Source organism: Pollicipes pollicipes, unplaced genomic scaffold (genome assembly GCF_011947565.3).
Source record: "Pollicipes pollicipes isolate AB1234 unplaced genomic scaffold, Ppol_2.1 Scaffold_6686;HRSCAF=7923_pilon_pilon_pilon, whole genome shotgun sequence".
Lineage (NCBI taxonomy): Eukaryota > Metazoa > Arthropoda > Thecostraca > Pollicipedomorpha > Pollicipedidae > Pollicipes > Pollicipes pollicipes.
In genome coordinates, this window is record NW_023596921.1 from 46,302,660 (window position 1) to 46,326,438 (window position 23,779).

A 23,779-nucleotide genomic window follows, 5' to 3' on the forward strand; every position below is an offset into this window, starting at 1 on the left:
GACCAACGTGCATTTTAGAGACGATTTATAGCGCTCACTTTCTAACACACACCATGTCTTTAAGGCGCAGTGAGACCGGCAAGTACGTGAAAGGCGTCACCTAAACTGCGAATGCGACATGTTCACTTGAGCATGTATAACTAGGGCCATATCAATGTCCTCAAGATTTCCAGGTAGGCGTCGCTGTTCACTGCGGTGGTTGGGTTAAACGAATGAATATCTCTCCTCTATACCTAAAATTCGGCACAGCACCTTCGTGTCCGATAGTATGACCATTAACCAACAAAGGGCCCAACACTGCGTTTCACCCAAGGACCTGATTTTGTTAAGTGATTCCTGTGTCATTAAGTAGACCCCTCGCGCCCGTAAGAAATTATTGTGGGTCACTTAAAGACTACTCCGAGCCGGACCAACTGCTCCCGTCAGAGGACGGCCTGGGTCATGAAGAAAATCAATGTGTCCTCAGAGCGGCCCGGAATCGATCAGAAGGCCCGGCGCCCGTGGCACCTGAATGCCGTACCATAAGTATTCTGTGGCCCCCAGCGTTTCACTCACGGCGCCGCCTGAACGAAACAAGCACTTTGTCCCCTCAGTGTCCATTCCATGGCCACCTCTATGAACACGTCCGTCGGAAGAACTGGATGAAAAAGAAACGAAAGGAAAAGTCGCAGTCCGCTCAAAACTTCGGGACTCTTTCAACAGGGATCTTTCATAGACCTCTGTGTCAACCCTGCTGCACCAATATTCTAGGTGCGACCCTGGGCACGTGCACACGGGCGACACAGAAACCGGCGCCGGTAGAAGCGGGAACGGCGAGAACCGCCAGCCTGACTGCGTGAACCTGACTGCATGCATTGCTATTAATATCGAGCTCAGCGTGGGTGATGTAATTTAGGTTAGGTATCCCGAAGTTGCACGGAACTAATCGTTTGATGATGTAACGCATTACATGAGGTGGAAGGAGGAAAGCGTAGCTATGCCCAACAAATTTGACATGCAGTATAGCTATAACCAACGGAAACGGAACTATCTAGATCGTAATATCCACCGCGCGGGGTTGCGCGCTGCCTTCGCTGTGTCGAAACTCCAGTGACGTCACGTCAAAGTTGGGCCCATGGAGTGGAAAAAGCCGGTCAGGCGTAGTTCTTATGCGTCGTTGGCAAGACCGCCGATTGGCGTTGACAACTTAAACACGGCGTCGTGTTTTACAATTACGGTTCTACAACACGCGCTGGTTTTATGAAACAGTTGTAACTTTTAGTTTGTAAACTCTAAATTACAGATAGTAAAATACAAACGGTCTATAACTAATTTTTATGAGAAGGGTCACTAATCGCGATGCGCCACAAATATATGGAATCTACTGGGATTTAATCGTCAAGGCCCGTGTTAAGCATTTATGCTGGTAGCACAACTTCAATCGTTTATGTTGTGTCCAGATATTTTCCGCTAAAACGGCTTTAGCTAAAAGTGCGCCATTGCAGTGTTCATCAGAAACAACTTAAGCAAGGTGCATTATTAAGTTCTCGGTGACAGTTGGTGTCTTGAATTTTAAACCACGATATACACTTCCTTCTTTTGACCACGCGGATGACGTAGACCTGGCTTACCTGGAAAAAAGAAGAAATAGTACATCGTGCCTGATTTTTTCCAGGGAAAACTTGTCATGCATCAACTTACCTGTCTGTCGAGGAGTTTGTTCCGTACCTTACCTTGTGTGAAACAAAACGCCTGCACCTAAGACTGACTGAAACTCATTCAGTGAAGTGCTTCAGTCGCCACAGAAGCTTATTTGTTATTTTGGGTCTTTCTCACTCTCAGAATCCCATTCTGATGTATTGGGGGTCTTTTTTAATTATTACTTTGATTTCCCGTGTATTCTTTCCTCAAAACATGACAGGATAGCGGGATCGATGGGACTTAGCACCTGCTGTTTACAAACTAGTGATGACACAGCTTTGGTATGCTATCAGTGTATTGATTGTAACGGAACCTCCCGATTGATAGCAAAATTTAGGGCAACAATTGATCCCACTAAGCCACGTCATATGCCAAGTTCTTTTCATCATCGCCCCGCTTCAGATGTATACGTCAATATCTACGTGGCCATGCCACGTGGCGAAATGAAGCCTAAACAGACGTATGCCATGTTTAAATTTGAACACATCAATGTGTTTATTTGTGTTTGTCGCATACATAGATAATATGTATCGCCGTTGAGGTAACGGCGGCGTTCCTGCCGCACACCAGCGTTGCAATGCAATGGTAGCAGCGGCGCAAATGCCACCCGCTGCTATTGAACAGTGCTCAGAGATACCAGGCACTGACTGCTTTAAAGAGTAACAAGCACGTGTCCGACTTTCAGAGCCCGTCTCGGCGCCTAAACGTATCAGTTGCGTGAAGTTGTGCCCGAAGGGTCAACGTTGCGAACTACGTCGCCGGTGCTCCCATGGCTTCTGCTTCGGCCACCACCCGGTGTGAGTGAAGTGGCCAGCTCCCGTAAAGAAGCGTCCCCCCAGCTGCCAGAACGTCCGCTGCGGCCGTCTGCGGACCTGCGTGCTGCAGCAGGTCCTCTGTATCGGCGCCCCGTGCTATCCCTTGCCGGTCTGTATCCCCGATCGGTGCGCTACGGTCCGATGCGGAACTGGCACAGCCTGTGTGACGGTGAGGAGGTCTCGCTCGCGACCTGTCCTGGCTCGCGACCCTTTATGCCGAGGTGTGACTCGCAAATACTTCCCCAGCTGCCTGTTCACTGTCCAGTGTGTGCCAAGGGCCAAGCCCAAGCCCGGCTTCTGTCCGTCGCCGAAGCAGGTGTCCCAGGCCAACGGCACCTTCTGCCAGTACGACAACGACTGCGCATCGAACCTGCTCTGCTGTCCGGGTGCATCCAGAGGGGGACTCAACTGCACCGCCCCCGCCTTCCCCGACCCGTGCGCCAACAAAAAGTGCCCCCTGCATGCACCAACTTGTGTCGCGGGTGCTTGTTTAGATCGGGTGTGCACACCCGGGAACTTCCACTGCACCGGCGGGAAACAGTGCTTCTGTTCTCGAAGAGCCAAAATAGTTTGTACAGACGTGCCAGCGGCTTCCGGGTGTTGAGTTCTTCAAACAAATTGTTGCTATTAGCTTTTTTGAGTGAGATATTTGATAAAATTAAGGATGCATTGCAGATATAGAATATATTGTCAGCATTACCACCCCGGTATCTGTTTTCATTGGAACCAAGTGCAACTACTGTTCACCCGTCGGTTTGAAGCGTAATGCCAAATATCCAGACGCTTGCGAAAGCATATGGAACACTACGGAGTCCAAGGTTTCTAGTTATTCCGTCAAGCAAAATAAATGTGCACACAGATTGAAGTCTGGCTTCAAATGCCTCCATAAACTTCGCTATGAATGGAGGGAAGGGCTGTTGATGTAGCGTTACGGAGGCGTAACAAGGGAAAGAGGGGGTGTTGGACAACTTAACTTTACGTTCAGGTGTTGTTGCAAATCGTGATAGCATCTTTGAAAAGGAATTAAAGCCTAATAGCCAAATACTATTTGGGTCTTCGCCTGGCAAGAAACATGGCTATTATTTGTTTCGAGTTTCATTTAGGGCCTCAACGAACCATTTTGGGATGTTACGTTTAACGCAGCGTAAACGGGGTACGGGGTGCGCAGCGTTATCAGTGCGGAACCAGGAGAGACAGGCAAGGTAAAGAAATAGCACGGAATGTATAAGGTAATGCATGAGCATTCCCTTACCATGCCCATCCATTATAACGGACACGGGGAGCGTTTAAAGGAGCTGCGGATTTAAATGTATTTTCCCCAGAGCGTGGCAAAAATGGCGACTTACGCATTCTGTAAACACGACCACATGCCGATCGGTGGAGATACTAACCGTTCTGAAGAAGCTTGCTGTTTGCGGCGCATTAGTAGTTCTATTTTAGGATACATAATGGGACTTAGAAATTACAAGGTGTCACCTAAAACTTGCTAATGATCGTGAAAACGAAGGTAAAGATTATTACCCGCGGCATGCCAATTTTTTAATAATTTCTATGGGCAGCTTGAGTACTCACTTGCCTTAAATAGAAATCGCATTTTATTCTCGAGCATACAGCCGCATACGCAAGCATACACAACTTCTATGAGCTTGACATCTAGTTCGGCCAACGTCGGCCAACCTTCCTGCAACACAAAGGTCACCATCGCTGCAAGGACCATCGCTGTCCTTGCTCGCGAGATTTTGGGCGAGCAGGCCCAAGCCTTTTGGCGTAAGTTGTTCCACTCATCGATGCTGCAAAAGAGTGAAAGTTCTCATGCAAACATGGAACGACAATGTTGGTTTTTAAACGCAGGTCGACCCACTCTTTTCAACACTGATGAGGCCCAATATTTCCGGGCAAGGGTTTTTTGAGTAGAGCACTACGGGGCACATTTTTGTTCCCGGTCAGGACCTGAAGGGCCGTCCCACCGCGGGGTGTCTTCCGCCTGCCATTCTGACGATATGGTGCGGGACCCCCGTTCGGTGCGGAGGCCCTTAAAGGCATACATCATATCACATGGGTCTCTTCCCGACGCGGAAAGCTTTCGGGCTTCGGTTTAACGGGTTCATGCTAGAACTGGGCTGGAGGACCCGCCGTCCGGTATTGCTGGCTTCGCCTGGCACAGGACCCTTCCATTGTCTGAACGTGAACACTCATCATAAGCTTTAATATTTCTCTTTTTGTCAGAGGGCCCCGTCCAACGCAAGAAGTCCTCTGTCATTCGAGGTCCCGTCCCTGTCTATGTTGATCAATGTTAGGCACTGGGCCCCTGACCGATGCAGAAGCCCAGCATTGTTGCAGCGGGCCTGGTCAATGCGAATCACCTACATGGCCTTGTCTCTACTAGCGAAATAGGCGCTTAAAGTTTTGACTGACAGTGAGCTCACTGTTCGGCCGACCGATACACCGGCATTGTCTCAGGGTCTTCAAACGGTGCAGAAGACCTCTGACTGATATTTTAGGTAACGGCCCTTCGGGTCGCAATTTCTTACGTGTCCAACAGCCAACCCTTCTGGCCTTCATGCACTCAAATGAGCCCTTAATCGTTGGTTCCGCTGGCCCCCCGGGGCCCTCTTCGGACCTCATGGAGCACTGCCCTTGGTCGGCTCGGGATCCCTTGCAAACACAGGACCCTCTTTTATGCACTGCGGGCCCCTTTCAGATATAATGGCTTCGACCAATGTAAATCGCTGGCTCCGGCTTTGTACCTGATTGGGAAGTTGATCCCCCCCCCCGGCCCATATGGACACGGAGCTGACTATGCGCTGCTGATGGTGCCTGACCGACATATAGGCCCATATCGATACGGCGTCCCCGATAGACAAAGAGGTCCGTCTGACTGTCACATCAGGACCATCCCTGCAGGCTGGAGCCCCTGAATGAGACCCGACCAGCACTTCGTGTCATTTAGCTCTCCAACCGGGCCCTTGATCGCCGGTCCCGGTGGGCCCTCCAGGCTCTTCAAGCCTCCTCAAACACTGCCTCTGGATGATTCGGGCTCCTTGCCAACACAGGACCCCATGTGAGGCACTGTGGAACCCCTGACAGACGCTGGGGCCCCGAACAATGTAAATCTCTGGCTCCTGCTTTGTTCCTGATTGGGCAATGGGCCACCAGGCCGTGCCGACACGGTGCCGTCTATGCTTAACTGGAGGTGTCTGACCGACATATAGGCCCTTATCGACTCAGGGGCCCCTGATTAGCACACATGACGCTCTGGATGACATTAAAGTTCCTGGCCCGCAGGGCCGGCCCCTCAACACAACCTCCGGTCGGCTTTTCGGGCCCTTTAAGCCCTCAAATCAGGCTTCAGCCGCAGATCCCGAAAGGCCCGTCGGGCCTCTCGGGATCCTAAGGGGGGTGCACATGCCCCCGTGGCTCCTCCTGCCGGTGCTACTGGCAGCGATCAAGGGAAATACAAAAATAGTCGAGTCGTTCATATCTGGCGTTCGTGAGCACGATTTCCAGAGATAACGGCGGTCAATTAGACCTCAATCAATGCTGTGCGAGGTACGATGGCGTAAGTAGGAAAACCTTGACGCATTGAGTCTCGTCATATATGATGCCTGCTTGAATGACTTCAAAGTTGGAACATTCCCTTCAACGTAACGTAACGTTCTAAATTGGAGCAATTTTAAGATGCGATGGCAAGAGGATGTCATCAAAGGATAATGTAAGATAATGTAACCCCACTTTCAAAGTTTTTAAGTGCCTTCCAGACATCCTTTCACCCAGGATTTGAGGATATATTTTTGATGTGAGATCAAAACGCCTATTCGGTGTCCTCCCGAGACGTTCAAGACGTGCTTTGCATACCAGGACGTAATTTTATGTGGTTGGAAGGTATATGGTTGTCTCGTAAACGTCATTTCGTCGGACGTCAAATGACAGACAGACCTATAATAACTACGCGTGACACTCACTGGCCCACTTTCACTTTTTAAGGAAAACCAAGTGCTGGTGCAGCATTATATGCAGCATTTGCAATGAACGCAGGCGATGGTGGTATAGTGGTGAGCATAGCTGCCTTCCAAGCAGTTGACCCGGGTTCGATTCCCGGCCATCGCACGCCTGGTTTTGATCCGAGAGGAGGCATCCAGTCCCACACACGGCACGCGCACAGCGCGAAGCCAAGCACGCTGCTCCTTCGCCAGTGGCTATCGCGTGAGCGGTGAGAGTGAGGCGAGTAGTCAGCAGATCATCATCCCGACACCACCATAGTGCTGGTGTTCTAGATATCGCCTACGCCGTTAGTCAAAACTGTTCCATCGCAATTTTTTCTTGCAACTAACACACTTCGCACACAATCCTTCCTACCGGAATGTGGCCGTTCCTCCCGCTCGATAACGGGAAAGCGGAACTCGACGCCGGGACAAGGCGTCCTCTAGTGACCTCCTCGGAGACAGCCATATGTGGGGCATTGGTAAGGAAGCCAAGATAAAACTTCACTTAAGTTTTTCGCATCAGGGGCACGTGTGTTTATCGCACAATCACGAGTATTTTGGCATTAGACTGGCAATTCAGTCGCAAAACACGATTAGCGACAGTGACAGTCATCAGTGATTCCGTATCCAACAAATCGGGACAACGGAATACATCCCTGAGTTCTGATGAACCCTGAATGCTGAATGCGAGATACAATGGGCTCCTGGCTGCAAGCCATCCAAACCTGCTACAGATGTTCAATCTTCCGTTCGATCAAATATCCGTGCGTTCGATCTTGTTGACCGTGACCTGTCCATCTCAAGTATCAAGGCAGTGTTGAAATCCTTAAAGGTCACCAGCTTGTGTACAGGGATGTGGTCCCTTGAGGTAACCCCACCGCACACAGTCCAGGGATGACAAGTTGGGCCAGTGAGAAGCCCACACTATGGCTGACGTGGCCTTCCGAAAACAATATTCTCCAACCAGTCTAGTAAGACTCGTAGCGTGTGCGGTGTCTCGCTGTCCTGTAGTAGCCATATTTGTCCTGATCGATCCCGTGAAGTTGTCCCACGACCCCCAAAAGGCATCAGAACGGTAGCGATATAGTGCTTCGATGTGGTGTTGACGGGTTCTCGTTCACCCCTGAAAAAAATATTGCGCGGAGCCAAAACTGACGAGTATGAAACCACGAATGGTTAGCCTTGTTTTTGTCATGTTTTCCTTTGCGGGCAATGAAATCCCACCACACTTCTGATTGCATCAGTGGGCTGGGAACCACAATACAGTCATGCGACAAAGATAGGTGTCGCCAAAAAAGGTTTCAAGCGATGATGGTAGCGGGTTTCGTTTCTCCGGCCTCAGTAGAGTTTTCCTTTGATTTGTACTATTATGTTTCTCGTTAGATGAAGCGCGCTAGAGTCAATGAATACTTTGCAGTTGATGTGGTGGGTTTGTTTCCTCTTAAGCCGTCCACGTATGGAAGTGAGCCATTAAAACAACGTAAAATGGTTAGGGATTGCACACGAGAAACTCTGCCTCAGACCGGCAGTATTCCAGCATAACATTAAAGGTGCGTTCGGCCGAGGGGAAAAATTGAACGAATAATAATTTCCCCGATGTCATCCACGGAAATGTTCCACGCTGTCTCGTTAAGTTTTGTGCGGCTGTCAATTTTGCAATGCTCTCATGGCGCGTTGCCTATTGTGGTTCGTGCTGCCTCGCGTCGAAACCGTTTTTTTAGAACAGGCGCAAACAGGTCCCACCCCAAGTTCGTTTTTGAGATGGGGAGTATCTGACCAATCGGTAATACCTACCTTGGGTCCGTATCACGGTCTTCAGCCATAGTAACCCGGCAGTGCCACTGTTGGCTTCAGAAAACTGATATGGGGGCGTGAGTGCATGTTCGGTTTCTGCTCTATGAACACATACGATCCCTGCCGTTTGTTTTAAAGCGTTCATTGTACTTTGTCTATAGGTAAGCGTTTCCCTGGTTGTGAATGACAACGGTTAGCTGGTAAAACGCACCTGTGAACACTTGGAAGGTGTTGTGGTTTAATCATAAATGATGCACAACGATATCACTGAATGAGATGGTGTGGGTCTTGCACCATTCACAAATTTCGTCCAAAACATTTTGTTTGGGGTATTCTAGTTCTGCCAAGCTGTTTGCATTGCCAATAAACTACAGGCGCCAAAAACTGGCAACCAAGCCATCAGCCCTCAAATAGGTCCTACACCATGCCGAAACAACACTACATCAACGCAAATACTTCAACCGGATTGGGACATGCTGGTATTCATGTGAAGAAAATCAACCTTGAACTTGAAGCCGTCTGATATATGGGAAAAAGGCCTTTAAAGATTGAAGAGCATTGAAGTTGAATGGAACTTGACTATCAAATATAAAACAAAGATGTGCACGCTAGCTTCTCAGGTGTCGAAGAACGGTTTAGCTCAAGCAATGCGTTTGCGCAGTGCAGTATGGATCGCAAAGGCACTGAGACACACGGCAAGATATGTGTTCTTGAAATGCCATCAAGCGCACCAAACATTTTCGAGCAACTCTGAGAAAGTCTAAGCCGTTTGCATCAATTTTTTTAGTGAGTGTTCGGTATTTTGATTACAACGAGCGGAGATTATGGTCACTGGGGCTGGTGTTTCCGCTGCGAAATTGTGATAGAATATTGTGGAATTTATTCAGTAAGAACCATTCCATAAATATGTTCAACTAGTTTGCAATCGCACGCATACAACATTTGTCCTGTCTCTTCACAGTTGAAGCTTGTTTCTAGTAGTAGGACTTGGCCGGGTTGTAGGCGGGCTTGTAGCTGGGCTGCGGGTGGTAAGAGGGGCGGGCGTAGGCCTGGTCGTAGCGGGCCTCACCCTCGTACGTGACGTCAGCGACGTAGCCAGAGTAGGCATCAGCGACGTTGTAGGCCACCTTCTGGGTACGGCCGTCCGGGAGGACAACAGAGTAAGAGCCCTGGGTGCTGTAGCCATCACGACCCTCCTGAGCGTTGAACTGGGGCTCGTAGTCTCCGTAGCCGTGGACGTCGTAGTTAAAGTGGTACTTGGGCGGCTGATCGTAGCTCTGCTGGTGGGCCGGAGCGTAGCTGGGCTGGCGGTGAGCGGGGGCAGGGGCGTAGCTGGTCTGATGGTGGGCCGGGGCCCTGTAGCCTGGGGCGTTGTCGGCGGCGCCAACAGCCAGAAGAGCGGCGACCAAGAAGAACTGAAAGCATGCCGCATATTTCATAGCGCTGAATGCCTTTAAATATGCGTAGTTACCTCTTGTGTCTATGCGTTGCATTTATCGATAACAAACACGCCATCATGTCCTAACTGCTGAGTATTGCAGGTGATGTCTTCCTGAGCACGTATGCAGACGGCATATCAAGTCGACTGCATCATCGCTGTACTTCAGAGCTTCTGTTGCTCCTTACGATGCATTGCCGGTATAATGTGTTCTGGCATTATAGACAACAGTGATCAGGCAAGGAAGTGTTTCCATTCAGAGTATGAATAAAAACACTTCCTTTGCCTCTTCCATCAAAACACCCGTCGAAGACAATGGCTTTTGTTCCATGTACGTCCCGGAAACCTTATGACCTGTTATCTGCTCCTTCTCCAGAACACTTGCCTTCATGTTGTGCGGCAGGGTGCGTGGGATCGAGTGATGCCAACCTTGGTGGTGTCTCACCTTTTATACCGCGGCTGGTGGCTGGACAGTCGGCTCGGCTCGTGAGCATTACGTATGGAAGAGGGCGTGAGCGATGGGTGTGGCGTGTGACCCCAGCTCCGGAGACCAGGGACGCACGATATGGGTCACAGTGACCTGTGGTCACCGTGCGACACGCGGTTTATGAACAGTTGTTTATCCCAACTTAAGACGGCGATTTGGCTCGTAATCACCTTGGATAAGTGGTTTGCCGCACGTCTTCATCACGGTCTCTTGCCCGGGTGGTCAACACACACAGCTCTTGGATTTCTTTGAGCGGGTTTGCACGTTTTTGTTAGCTGCATGTCTCATTGCTGTTTTATGGCCTTAGTATTAGTCATGTAATCTGGTGCAGACAAGGTTGTGGCGAGAAGAAATAGGTAGTAACGCTGTCGTTTTTCCACGCCACACCGGGCACAAAAAACAGGATTTTCACCCCAGCCACTCAAAATTTCGTCCAAATTCGCATCCACTTAGATGTCAGGAAGCAATAGCAGGTGAGGATGTTACCTCATGCGACGTCTGAAGTCACGCCCAAAGGACACTAATCTTCTGAAGTTCACACGAGTATGTAATTTTAAGATTGAAATGACCCTAGGATTAGTAATCGGACAACTTGTTTCTGTTACAGTTTTGCGCACAACTGTTGCAGATTTCAATTTACTACGCCAAACTTTGCGGTAATCCAAGTTGATCTCTTTACCTCTGATGGTGATATTTGAAGCGCACATTTGAGCTCCGTTTCGCAAATCCAGTTTCTATACAAACTTCACCATATATACATTGCACGATCCTAAATGCACACGCTTGAGACGCAGCTTTTTCCAAAATATTAGCTCACAGCCCGGCACGCTCCCGCCCGCCAGGTATGCAGCCCGCAAAAGCCCGCTCTGCTACAATACCAGGCCGACATCAACCCGCGTTTACTTGATAATGGTAATATCCGCCGTGTCATTTCACCTGAATTTGAACCCAACCATATCGTGCCTAAAATGTCATATAATTGTCATCTCCTGCAAAACCTTGTTTCGCTGGCATCAATGATATTGTTTAGAAAAGAATGATCCAAGTACCTGGGCTATAACATTTATACTGTACTAACGAAGACCTTATGAGCAGTGATGCCAGCTACCTACTACAAATGAGAAGGTAGAGAGTGGAATTCAAAATGATTCGTCACCAAAATGCATTAGAGACTTCACTCTCCCACCCGATCTTAATAGACTACAGACCCTGTCCTCTAAAGTTGCATGCATCATCCAATGTTTGTACACTGAGAGAGTAAAATCTGCTGCATGCGTCAGGGTCCTAGGAAGTGTCCGCAGTTCATCCCATTGTGCATAAAAACAAACCCTATTCCAGCGCGCCGAAAGTGCTGCTATGTAATAACTCGTATTCAAGAACTAGACGCAGACACTTATATGTTGTTTGCCGTCCTTAACTGGATACATCATGCGACAGCACGGAAGAAACAGCATATTGCAGTTTTCAAATTTTCCACATATCCTTCTCACCACTAGGAACTCCTTCTGCACTTCCAAAAGCCTGGTCAGTTTTTTTAAATGACGCCATTTTATTTTTCACCAAATTCAAAATACGCCATTTGCAAATCACGCCATTTTCAGTTTTTAAGCTTTTTCCAGATATCTTTGCAACAGAACTTCAGAACCCATTTTTATGAGACAATTAAGCGTCTTTCCGGCGTCCTCTTGAGACGCAAAAGACGTCCTTTGCATAATACCAAGACGCATCTTCACGTGATTGAAATGTATATGGATGTAGTGCCGACGTCATTTTGGGCCGTCTTTCAGGAGCATTTGCGGTGATGCCAACCTACTTTTTACGGTCATAACTAAAAAGTTGTTACGAGGAAATGGCCAGACATGATGCCTGAAGAACTCCTTTATGCCACCACAGACGCCACACCATAAAGACCACGACAGTAAAGATATTAGCATCTATCGGCAGTCAGTACCGCAACGTGTTCCTAATACAGTAGAGAATTTCAGCATAATGTTCAGGCTGTGTCAATGCACTGTGAGCCTGGCTGTGATGTTAACAGCGTGTTGAACATGAGAGCGAGAGAGACTGCGCCCAGGCTTGGTACCAGACGTTGAACTGAACCCAATAAGTGTCAAGGTGAAATTTAGAAGCACATAGCGACTTACTGAGAAAAATGCAAGATCAAGTACAGGATGGCAATTCAAGTTGTCTGGGAAGGTCAAACCGCCTGCATAGATATTTTCAGTGTTTGATATTATTGATTCCATCCCTCAGAGATTAAAGCCACTGGGGCTGGTGCTATCGGTGCAAAGATGTCAGAGAATGCTGCGCGATATATTCAGTAACAATCATTTCATAACTACATTCGACCAGTTTTTATGTCTGCTGGAGCTCGTTTTCTAGTAGTGGGACGCAGCCGACTTGACGGCGGGCTTGTAGCTGGGCTGCGGATGGTACGAGGGACGGGCGTAAGCTTGGTCGTAGCGGGCCTCACCCTCGTACGTGACATCAGCGACGTAGCCAGAGTAGGCATCAGCGACGTTGTAGGCCACCTTCTGGGTACGGCCGTCGGGGAGGACAACAGAGTAAGAGCCCTGGGTGCTGTAGCCATCACGACCCTCCTGAGCGTTGAACTGGGGCTCGTAGTCTCCGTAGCCGTGGACGTCGTAGTTAAAGTGGTACTTGGGCGGCTGATCGTAGCTCTGCTGGTGGGCCGGAGCGTAGCTGGGCTGGCGGTGAGCGGGGGCAGGGGCGTAGCTGGTCTGATGGTGGGCCGGGGCCCTGTAGCCTGGGGCGTTGTCGGCGGCGCCAACAGCCAGAAGAGCGGCGACCAAGAAGAACTGAAAGCATGCCGCATATTTCATAGCGCTGAATGCCTTTAAATATGCGTAGTTACCTCTTGTGTCTATGCGTTGCATTTATCGATAACAAACACGCCATCATGTCCTAACTGCTGAGTATTGCAGGTGATGTCTTCCTGAGCACGTATGCAGACGGCATATCAAGTCGACTGCATCATCGCTGTACTTCAGAGCTTCTGTTGCTCCTTACGATGCATTGCCGGTATAATGTGTTCTGGCATTATAGACAACAGTGATCAGGCAAGGAAGTGTTTCCATTCAGAGTATGAATAAAAACACTTCCTTTGCCTCTTCCATCAAAACACCCGTCGAAGACAATGGCTTTTGTTCCATGTACGTCCCGGAAACCTTATGACCTGTTATCTGCTCCTTCTCCAGAACACTTGCCTTCATGTTGTGCGGCAGGGTGCGTGGGATCGAGTGATGCCAACCTTGGTGGTGTCTCACCTTTTATACCGCGGCTGGTGGCTGGACAGTCGGCTCGGCTCGTGAGCATTACGTATGGAAGAGGGCGTGAGCGATGGGTGTGGCGTGTGACCCCAGCTCCGGAGACCAGGGACGCACGATATGGGTCACAGTGACCTGTGGTCACCGTGCGACACGCGGTTTATGAACAGTTGTTTATCCCAACTTAAGACGGCGATTTGGCTCGTAATCACCTTGGATAAGTGGTTTGCCGCACGTCTTCATCACGGTCTCTTGCCTGGGTGGTCAACACACACAGCTCTTGGATTTCTTTGAGCGGGTTTGCACGTTTTTGTTAGCTGCATGTCTCATTGCTGTTTTATGGCCTTAGTATTAGTCATGTAATCTGGTGCAGACAAGGTTGTGGCGAGAAGAAATAGGTAGTAACGATGTTGTTTTTCCACGCCACACCGGGCACAAAAAAAGGATTTTCACCCCAGCCACTCAAAATTTCGTCCAAATTCGCATCCACTTAGATGTCAGGAAGCAATAGCAGGTGAGGATGTTATCCCGTGCGACGTCTGAAGTCACGCCCAAAGGACACTAATCTTCTGAAGTTCACACGAGTATGTAATTTTAAGATTTAAATAACCCTAGGATTAGTAATCGGACAACTTGTTTCTGTTACAGTTTTTCGCAAACTGTTGCAGATTTCAATTTACTACGCCAAACTTTGCGGTAATCCAAGTTGATCTCTTTATCTCTGATGGTGATATTTGAAGCGCACATTTGAGCTCCGTTTCGCAAATCCAGTTTCTATACAAACTTCACCATATATACATTGCACGATCCTAAATGCACACGCTTGAGACGCAGCTTTTTCCAAAATATTAGCTCACAGCCCGGCACGCTCCCGCCCGCCAGGTATGCAGCCCGCAAAAGCCCGCTCTGCTACAATACTAGGCCGACATCAACCCGCGTTTACTTGATAATGGTAATATCCGCCGTGTCATTTCACCTGAATTTGAACCCAACCATATCGTGCCTAAAATGTCATATAATTGTCATCTCCTGCAAAACCTTGTTTCGCTGGCATCAATGATATTGTTTAGAAAAGAATGATCCAAGTACCTGGGCTATAACATTTATACTGTACTAACGAAGACCTTATGAGCAGTGATGCCAGCTACCTACTACAAATGAGAAGGTAGAGAGTGGAATTCAAAATGATTCGTCACCAAAATGCATTAGAGACTTCACTCTCCCACCCGATCTTAATAGACTACAGACCCTGTCCTCTAAAGTTGCATGCATCATCCAATGTTTGTACACTGAGAGAGTAAAATCTGCTGCATGCGTCAGGGTCCTAGGAAGTGTCCGCAGTTCATCCCATTGTGCATAAAAACAAACCCTATTCCAGCGCGCCGAAAGTGCTGCTATGTAATAACTCGTATTCAAGAACTAGACGCAGACACTTATATGTTGTTTGCCGTCCTTAACTGGATACATCATGCGACAGCACGGAAGAAACAGCATATTGCAGTTTTCAAATTTTCCACATATCCTTCTCACCACTAGGAACTCCTTCTGCACTTCCAAAAGCCTGGTCAGTTTTTTTAAATGACGCCATTTTATTTTTCACCAAATTCAAAATACGCCATTTGCAAATCACGCCATTTTCAGTTTTTAAGCTTTTTCCAGATATCTTTGCAACAGAACTTCAGAACCCATTTTTATGAGACAATTAAGCGTCTTTCCGGCGTCCTCTTGAGACGCAAAAGACGTCCTTTGCATAATACCAAGACGCATCTTCACGTGATTGAAATGTATATGGATGTAGTGCCGACGTCATTTTGGGCCGTCTTTCAGGAGCATTTGCGGTGATGCCAACCTACTTTTTACGGTCATAACTAAAAAGTTGTTACGAGGAAATGGCCAGACATGATGCCTGAAGAACTCCTTTATGCCACCACAGACGCCACACCATAAAGACCACGACAGTAAAGATATTAGCATCTATCGGCAGTCAGTACCGCAACGTGTTCCTAATACAGTAGAGAATTTCAGCATAATGTTCAGGCTGTGTCAATGCACTGTGAGCCTGGCTGTGATGTTAACAGCGTGTTGAACATGAGAGCGAGAGAGACTGCGCCCAGGCTTGGTACCAGACGTTGAACTGAACCCAATAAGTGTCAAGGTGAAATTTAGAAGCACATAGCGACTTACTGAGAAAAATGCAAGATCAAGTACAGGATGGCAATTCAAGTTGTCTGGGAAGGTCAAACCGCCTGCATAGATATTTTCAGTGTTTGATATTATTGATTCCATCCCTCAGAGATTAAAGCCACTGGGGCTGGTGCTATCGGTGCAAAGATGTCAGAGAATGTTGCGCGATATATTCAGTAACAATCATTTCATAACTACATTCGACCAGTTTTTATGTCTGCTGGAGCTCGTTTTCTAGTAGTGGGACGCAGCCGACTTGACGGCGGGCTTGTAGCTGGACTGCGGATGGTAAGAGGGGCGGGCGTAAGCCTGGTCGTAGCGGGCCTCACCCTCGTACGTGACGTCAGCGACGTAGCCAGAGTAGGCATCAGCGACGTTGTAGGCCACCTTCTGGGTACGGCCGTCGGGAAGGACAACAGAGTAAGAGCCCTGGGTACTGTAGCCATCACGGCCCTCCTGAGCGTTGAACTGGGGCTCGTAGTCCCCGTAGCCGTGGACGTCGTAGTTGAAGTGGTACTTTGGCGGCTGATCGTAGCTCTGCTGGTGGGCCGGGGCGTAGCTGGGCTGGCGGCGAGCCGGGGCGGGGGCGTAGCTGGTCTGATGGTGGGCCGGGGCCCCGTAGCCTGGGGCGTTGTCGGCGGCGGCAATGGCCAGAAGAGCGGCGACCAAGAAGAACTGAAAACGTGCCGCATGTTTTATAGCGCCGACTGTTGTTAAACATACGTAGTTACCTACTGTGTTAATACGTTGGCTTTATCGATGACAGACACGCCATAATGTACGAAATGCTGAGTATTGCCGGTGATATTTTTCAGAGCACGTCTGCAGACGGTACATCAAGACAGCTGTTCCGTCGCTGTCCTTCCAAAGTACCGCTGTCCTTTACGGCACACTGTCGACATCATGCGCAGGAGTACTGTAGACAATAGCGATCTGGCAAAGGAAGTGTTTTCCTTTTGAGTATGATGGAAAACACTTCTTTGGTCCCTTCGATCGGACACCCATTGAAGACAATAACTTGCTTCACACATGTCGTGGAAACTTTGTGACCTGTGCTCTGCTCCACCTTCAGAACACTTGCCTTCATGTTGTGCCGTAGGGTGTGTGGGACCAAATGATACGAAACGTGGTGGTGTCTCACATTTTATACCACGGCTGGCGGCTGAACGGTCGGCTCGGCTTGTGGGATTACGTATGGGAGAGAGTGTGAGCGATGGGTGTGGCGTGTGACTCCAGCCACGGACACCAGGGACGCACGATCTGGGTTACAGTGACCCGTGGTCACCGTGTAACACGCGGAGTAAGGGACAACCGCCGCTGTCGGTTGTTTATCCCGACTTGAAATGACGGTCGTGTCTGATAATTATCTTGGGTAAGGGGTTTGCCGCACGTCGTCATCGAGGTCTTTTGCTCGGCTGGTCAACACACAAAGGTCTTGGAATTCTCGAAGTGGGCTTGCATCTTTTTTTCGTTGACTGCATGGTCTGCTGCTGTCTTATGGCCTGCATGTCAGTCATTGGACCAGGCGTAGACAGAGCAGTGACTAGAAAAAGTGGTAAGTAACAGTGGCGACATTCATGCCACACCGGTCACGTCAGAGGAATTTGAGGAATTTGTGCCCGGCGCCTCAGAATTTCTTCCAAATTTGCACCCATTTAGACCTCATATAGCAACAGCATGTGAGGATGTTACCATGTGCGACGTCCCAAGTCACGTTCAAAGGACATTAACCTTTGACGTTCACACAGGTACGTTGGTTTCAAGTTTCAAATGCCTCTAAGATTGGTAATCGGACAGCCTATTTTGTGTTAATCTATTATGCACAACTGTCACAGATAGCAATACTCTACGCCGAAATTAGCAGTGACCACACTTTAGCCTTTTACTTGTGCTTGTGACATTCGAAACTTACATTTTAGCCCCGTTTCGTAAGTTGAGTTTCTGTAAAAGTTTCACCATATATGTCTTGCACGATCCTCAATACACACACTGGAACGGCAACATTCTCCAAACTATTTGCCCATAGCCCGGCTCGCCCGGCCAGCAAGGTATCAAGCCCGCAAAAGCCCGCCCTACCACAATGTTGAGTCGGCATTAACACGCATATATTCTAAAACCGTGATACGCGGTGAGCCATTTCTCCCTATTTTTAACCCTATACATATTATGCCTAGGACATCATGTCAGTGTCATCTCGTGCAAAACATTGTTTGGCTAGCATCACTGTTTGAAAGTATTGATCCAAGTACCTGGGCTATAAAATTTAGATTGTACCAAGGTAGACCTTAAGTGCTCTTATCCCACCTTTCAAATACAAATGAGAAGGAAGAGAGTATAATTTAAAATGGCTGGTCACCAAGATATGTCAGATACTTTACTGTTCCACCACATCTCAGTAGACCGTATGCCCTGTGGTATAAACTTGCATGCATCATCTGATGCTGTGCACTGACAGAGTATAATGTACTGGATGTTTCAAGGCCATAAGAAGTGTTCGCAGCCCCCTACACTGTGCATAGGCATAGACGCCATTCCAAGGCGTTACAATCGCTGCTATGTACTAACCGGTGTTCAAAAACCAGACGCAAGCTCTTATGCGTCGTTTGCTCTATTTTAGGGGATACACCATGCAACAACACGAAATAAACAGCGCACGACAGTTTTCGAATTGCTCACACATATCCCTGACCACTATCCATGCTTCATCCCACAGCCATCGCCGCCGTGTAAGTGATGCTGTGTCCTCCTGGAATTGTTGACACAGACCGTTCACAGATACATATATTAAAAGAGAGGGTAGTACGATGAAGTAGCCAATAACGCAATGATGGGGATATCTGCTTGACTAAGAAATTGTCTTGTCTTGGGCAGTCTTTTCCATTCAAAAGTGTACAAATAATTATCAGCACGTTTCTTTATGCCTGATGCCTGCTTGAATACCTTCAATCGAGGAACATGCACTTTACCATAACGCAACGCTCTGAAGTGGGGGAATTTTAAGACGCAATGACCAGAATTTAACAAGATGTTATAACGCCATTTTCTTTTTTTAGCTTCCCTCCAGACGTCTTTTGAGACAGGATTTGAAGACCTATCTTTCATGTGATATCAAAACGTTATTTCCGCGCCCACTCGAGACGTTGAAGACGGCCTTTGCCTTAAGAACATTCAGTACATGTTTTGCATACCAGGACGGCTCTTTAGGTGATTGGAAGGTATATGATTGTCTTGCGACGTCATTTTGGGACGCCGTTCAGAAGCGTTTGCGGTGATGCCAACGTATTTCTTATGGACATGGCTAGAAGTTGTTACGAGAAAATGGCCAAAACAGATGCCTCAAAGCAGACCATTTTGCTACCAGAGATGCCAAACCATAAGCATAACAGTAAAGATGGCATTTATCGGCAGTCAGAACTGCACCGCGCTCCTAATGCGGTAGACAATTTCAGCATCAAAGCCCGTGCTGTACTAATGCACTATGAGCCCGGCTCTGATGTCAGCAGCGTGTTCAACGGGAGAGCTGAGGCAATCCCCACGCCTGGCGCCAGGCCTTGAACTGAACCCAACAAACGTGAAGATCAACACTCGGGACGAAACAGTGACTTGCTGAGAGCGATGCAGTGTCAAGGACCATGCGACAATCCATTGTCACCATCCATAAATCCACGGCAAATGCATACACAACCATGCGATGGGGCGGTGATTCCGACACCATCAGACGACAGACCGGCCTGTCATAACTACATCTGGCACTTACTGGCTCACTTTCCTTTCTTGAGGAAAACCAAGTACTGTTGACCGTTATATGCAGCATTTGCGACGACTGCAAGCGATGGTGGTATAGTGGTGAGCATAGCTGCCTTCCAAGCAGTTGACCCGGGTTCGATTCCCGGCCATCGCACGCGTGGTTTTAAACCGAAGCCCAGCACACTGCTCACCCGCCAATGGTCGCCGCGCGAGCGGTGAGAGGGAGGCGAGTGGTTAACGCACTATCAACTTAACGTCGCCCCAGTCCTTGGTCTTTCTCATATCGCCCACATCGGAATTCAAACATGTCACATGACCATCTCTCTTATGTACTGGCATATTTCGCACATAAACGTCCCAACATGCAAGCGGCCGTTGCTCCCGCTTAGCCAACACTCCGGGGGCCCCGAGGTGCCGGCCGACCGGCGGGCCGACGCGCGCGCAACACGAACCGACGCCGGCACGAGGCGTGATCAACGGACCTCCTCCGAGACGGTCACCATCGCCCCGCGACGCCAGGTGTACGAGCTCATCTCGTTATCGTCAGCGAAAATGCAGAGGTATAACTCCATGAGCGGAGAATACTGAGGGACGGGGCGGGGGCGTGCGGTGCACAGACCTTTCCAAAGGCGCACCTACGCTCCCGCACAGCACCCCACTCCCAGGCAGGAGGTGGAATAGGTAGTAAAACGGGATAATTTTACGTCGGAGGGTAAAGCAAAACTAAAACAAGTAAACAAGCTACGAAGCGTCACGCACATCAGGCTGTGTAGGGAAGACGACGTCTTTTAAAACTGATGACAGCTTGTCGAGCGTGTAAGCGATGCAGTTCGAGGGCCACGAGCTGCGAGCGCGTCGCACAGCTACAACACTGACTTGGTGGATAGATGGGGAGATGCCCAGGAATATGCCTTGGTGGGTAGGTACCGTGTATTTATGCACTAGACGGTGGAATCTGCATACATGGGGTTGCAAACAGCATTATAAAACCAAGAGATGAATCGGGCAGAACGGGGGCGAGGAGGGGGTGCATATGCCGTGGCAGTTTAGTCAATACGGGCTGGTACCTCACCCCCACCAACAAGGTATCTGCCCTGCGCTAGGCACCTTGTTAGTGGGTAAGTACCTAATCGCATGGTGCTACTATTCAAACGTGATTCCCCTCATTTTGTGCCCGATATTTTGCCAATGTGATAATAATTGAGTAATACATTTCAAGTATGCAATTCCTCGTTTTCGTCGAATTAGTTGTAGTATGCTTGTGGTTGAATGTTCACTTATAACCAGCGAACTGTTTGGGGGGGGGGGGGGGGCGGGGCGGGCATGACCATTCCCTATCCTCTCCTAGACGGGGGCTGACCCTCTCGCAAGACGTTATCTGCCGTGTTCCAATTACTTTGTTCAGACAACTCTGGGAGCCTTCAACACATGACTTCCTTCAAAGGGGACAGTGCAGCGACCATAATGCCCGAGCACCTACCCATGCAGTACCGTTCTATTCGGATCCGACATGCGTCTCAGTAATGGATTTACCAATTATTTTTGCCCTACACCTACCATATTTGTACTCGGCATACATAATAATATTGTTGGCTTTTTATGCAACACTGCATAAAATGGGATGCTTAATACATTCTTCAATTAGTCATAAAACGCAAGCATCGCACGTGGTGCTATATCTCCCTGCGCACATTTGACCACTTTCTACCGCTCGGGTACAAATGTGTGTTGAATATAGATGTAAGAATGTTATTGCGCAACAAAAACAACAAATGATACGCTGATGACAGTTGCGGCAACAACCAAAGGCTATCTGTTTTTTTCAATGCACATAATCGACCATCGCAACAATAAAAAAGATGTTTGTTTGCTGCACGACATCATCTGGTACTTCTGATAAACAACAGCTGATTTTGAGTCTAAAAATTCGTCGCCAGTGAAATTCACGTCGCGTGTCAGGACTGTTTGTAATGCTCGGTGAGCGGAGGATTTATTTTCGGTTGGATTTTTTTGGCAAGGAGCGGCGATATTTTCTTTAAGAAAAACAAAACCAGCCTTAATCTCAATTATATATTTTCCTCCTATCTCCGCTGCCACCTGTCAACGAAGGCCGCTTATAATTCCTGCTCGAATTCCTCTTCTGTCGCAGCACAGCGCAACTCCGCCATCGTTTCTCGCCGACGGGCGCCACCATCTCCGCATTGGCCGCCACCAAAGACCTTAGCTTGACCTATTGATTTTAAGGTCGGTCACCGATTGCTGACTTATCTAGCGGCCGGCTCCATCGGTCAGTAACGTCACTCAGGCGGCCTGCAGAAACCAGCCTCGTACTCGCTGTGCCTCAGCTGTCAGGCTCTAACTTGGCAACACCATGGAACATCTCCGATGCATCGCTGGCCTGCTGCTGCTGCTTTGCTGCATCGGGCAGCTGGAGTCGTCTGGTAAGCTGAAGGTTTTGGGGGATGCTGAGGGACGCCAGCGCTGTTGTGCGCGAACACGCTTCGCTCCGACCTGCTTTAAAAGCGCCGTGCTGATTGGAACTCTCCCAGCATCAAATAAGCCATCACAAGGCCCCCGTGGACCGAGCAAAGCGTAACGTCAGCTCAACAAAAATGGTGTACATTCAGGGGCCCTGCCCGGCATGGCAAACCGCCTGTATGATGTATTATGTGCTTAATTCGTTGCAACTGGTGATTGCATCACCATGTTACATTCAAGAACAACTGGCATGGCACCTTAAAAAGTGATACCGAATTGCCTACTCAAGTGTACACCTGGAAATAATTCAGCTGCGCACGGTTGTACCAGGAACCACTTCAGGCGCTTCCTGTGCGGTCATGACTGGGATGGCCCGCGGCCGGTGACACCGGCCGTGCTTAAAGGTCAGGTTATGCCAGAGGGCAGAGCAGACCGCGCCGAGCATTGTAACACGTCACACTTTGGCCACCAAGTTCTGCCAAAGACCTGAAATTTCACGATCAAATGATGAAGCACAGGGCTCGTGTAACAAGCACTGCTTAGCGCAGGCTCTGATTTTAGGAATTAATTTATTCCAAAGGCTCGGACTAAGTCTTTCAAAAATTAAACTATACGAAAATAACTGACGCAAAAACACAAGGACGGAAATAAAGGGTCTGAACTCCGATGACACGCCATCGCGGTTAGACGACATCAGTGCGATTTTATTTTGAAAAACAGATAATCGCATCGGCACAAACGTGTGTCACTGTGTGATGCCGGTCGCACTGGGGCAAAATACAGGAGCACTAATTTCTACGGCTCTCAGGGCTACCGTCGGGCATCCGCAACCAGAACAAATGGTTGTGCCTGCAATAGCGTATGTGAACAACAGATCCTCCAATAAGGTGGATACAGTCCGGTTTACAAACATCCAATACTCAGTATTTATCTTTCGTTTATTACATCACAAACACCGTTGTAGGCCATAGCGGTGGATGCAGATACAAACTACTACATACCGCAGAATCGCTGCCATTTGCTATCGCACATCAATGCTATGTTTAAGAATGGTCAGCAATTATAGCAATACAGAACATCAATAGCCTTAATTATACAAAAGCCAGACACTACACACCATGCAAACTTAAAGGGAGTGTATGCGATGTGCGACATGGTTGGGTCTAACAATAATGTTGTCAAGGCCTACATTGCTACGTCAGTGATGAGATTTAGATAGTTGACAAAGCCTGGCTTGCTTTCATCTGCATTCCAGCGGTCTCCATCGCAGCTAAAAAAAAAATATCGTTCGCACTTTTTTATTTATCATACTTGCTGAAGGGCAGTGTTCCACATTTGCATGGGCATTTGGGGTGAAATAGCTTTCTTAAAGACCGTTCGGTGCAGTTCACAGCCCAGCCTCTTTTAAGACCTAAACTTCTCTAGTTTCTGAGCTAAACGCCCGCGAAGATGTGCAGACTTTTTCGGAAAGTACACCATGGCCACGCATGTCTCGCTGACGCCATGATAACGCCATTCAAATCCTGTCATTCCGTTAGCCATGAGGCGGTCAAAGCCAAGAAGAGGAAATTCTCGGGTCGTTTATATCTGGCATTTGTGAGCACGATTTTCGATCGCCAATTGGCTGTGCAATGTGCGATGACTTAATCAAACAATGACGTGTAAAGGAGCACATCTTCTGTTATATAAGTCACGACGGTCAAAACTGTGTTTCAAATTATAGTTTCGGCGCTAGCTATCATATATATAAATATGTATATATATATATATATGCATGTATGTATGCGTGTATATACGGGTCTTTGAAGCCTATTTTATCGAAGCGTGATGAGTTCTTGACGTTGTCAGGCTTTCTGTTGATTCGTTTCATGTTTTTAGTAAGCTTT

The 23,779-nt window shown here is 48.4% G+C and overlaps 1 protein-coding gene and 2 non-coding genes across 3 annotated transcripts in view; 2 read left to right on the top strand and 1 right to left on the bottom strand.

The window, feature by feature from the left end:
- The window catches only part of LOC119108437 (myophilin-like), a 20,336-nt gene extending 12,035 nt beyond the window's left edge, over window positions 1-8,301 (bottom strand). The window contains exon 1 of the mRNA XM_037232009.1: window positions 8,273-8,301. Within this exon, the coding sequence (XP_037087904.1) occupies window positions 8,273-8,301 (29 nt within the window). The remainder of the gene's footprint in view (window positions 1-8,272) is intronic.
- TRNAG-UCC (transfer RNA glycine (anticodon UCC)) lies at window positions 6,531-6,602 on the top strand. Its single transcript has one exon. It is a non-coding gene; the product is annotated as a tRNA-Gly (tRNA).
- An 11,196-nt stretch (window positions 8,302-19,497) lies between the features above and the next one.
- Window positions 19,498-19,569, top strand: TRNAG-UCC (transfer RNA glycine (anticodon UCC)). The gene has a single exon. It is a non-coding gene; the product is annotated as a tRNA-Gly (tRNA).
- The last annotated feature ends 4,210 nt before the right edge of the window (window positions 19,570-23,779 follow it).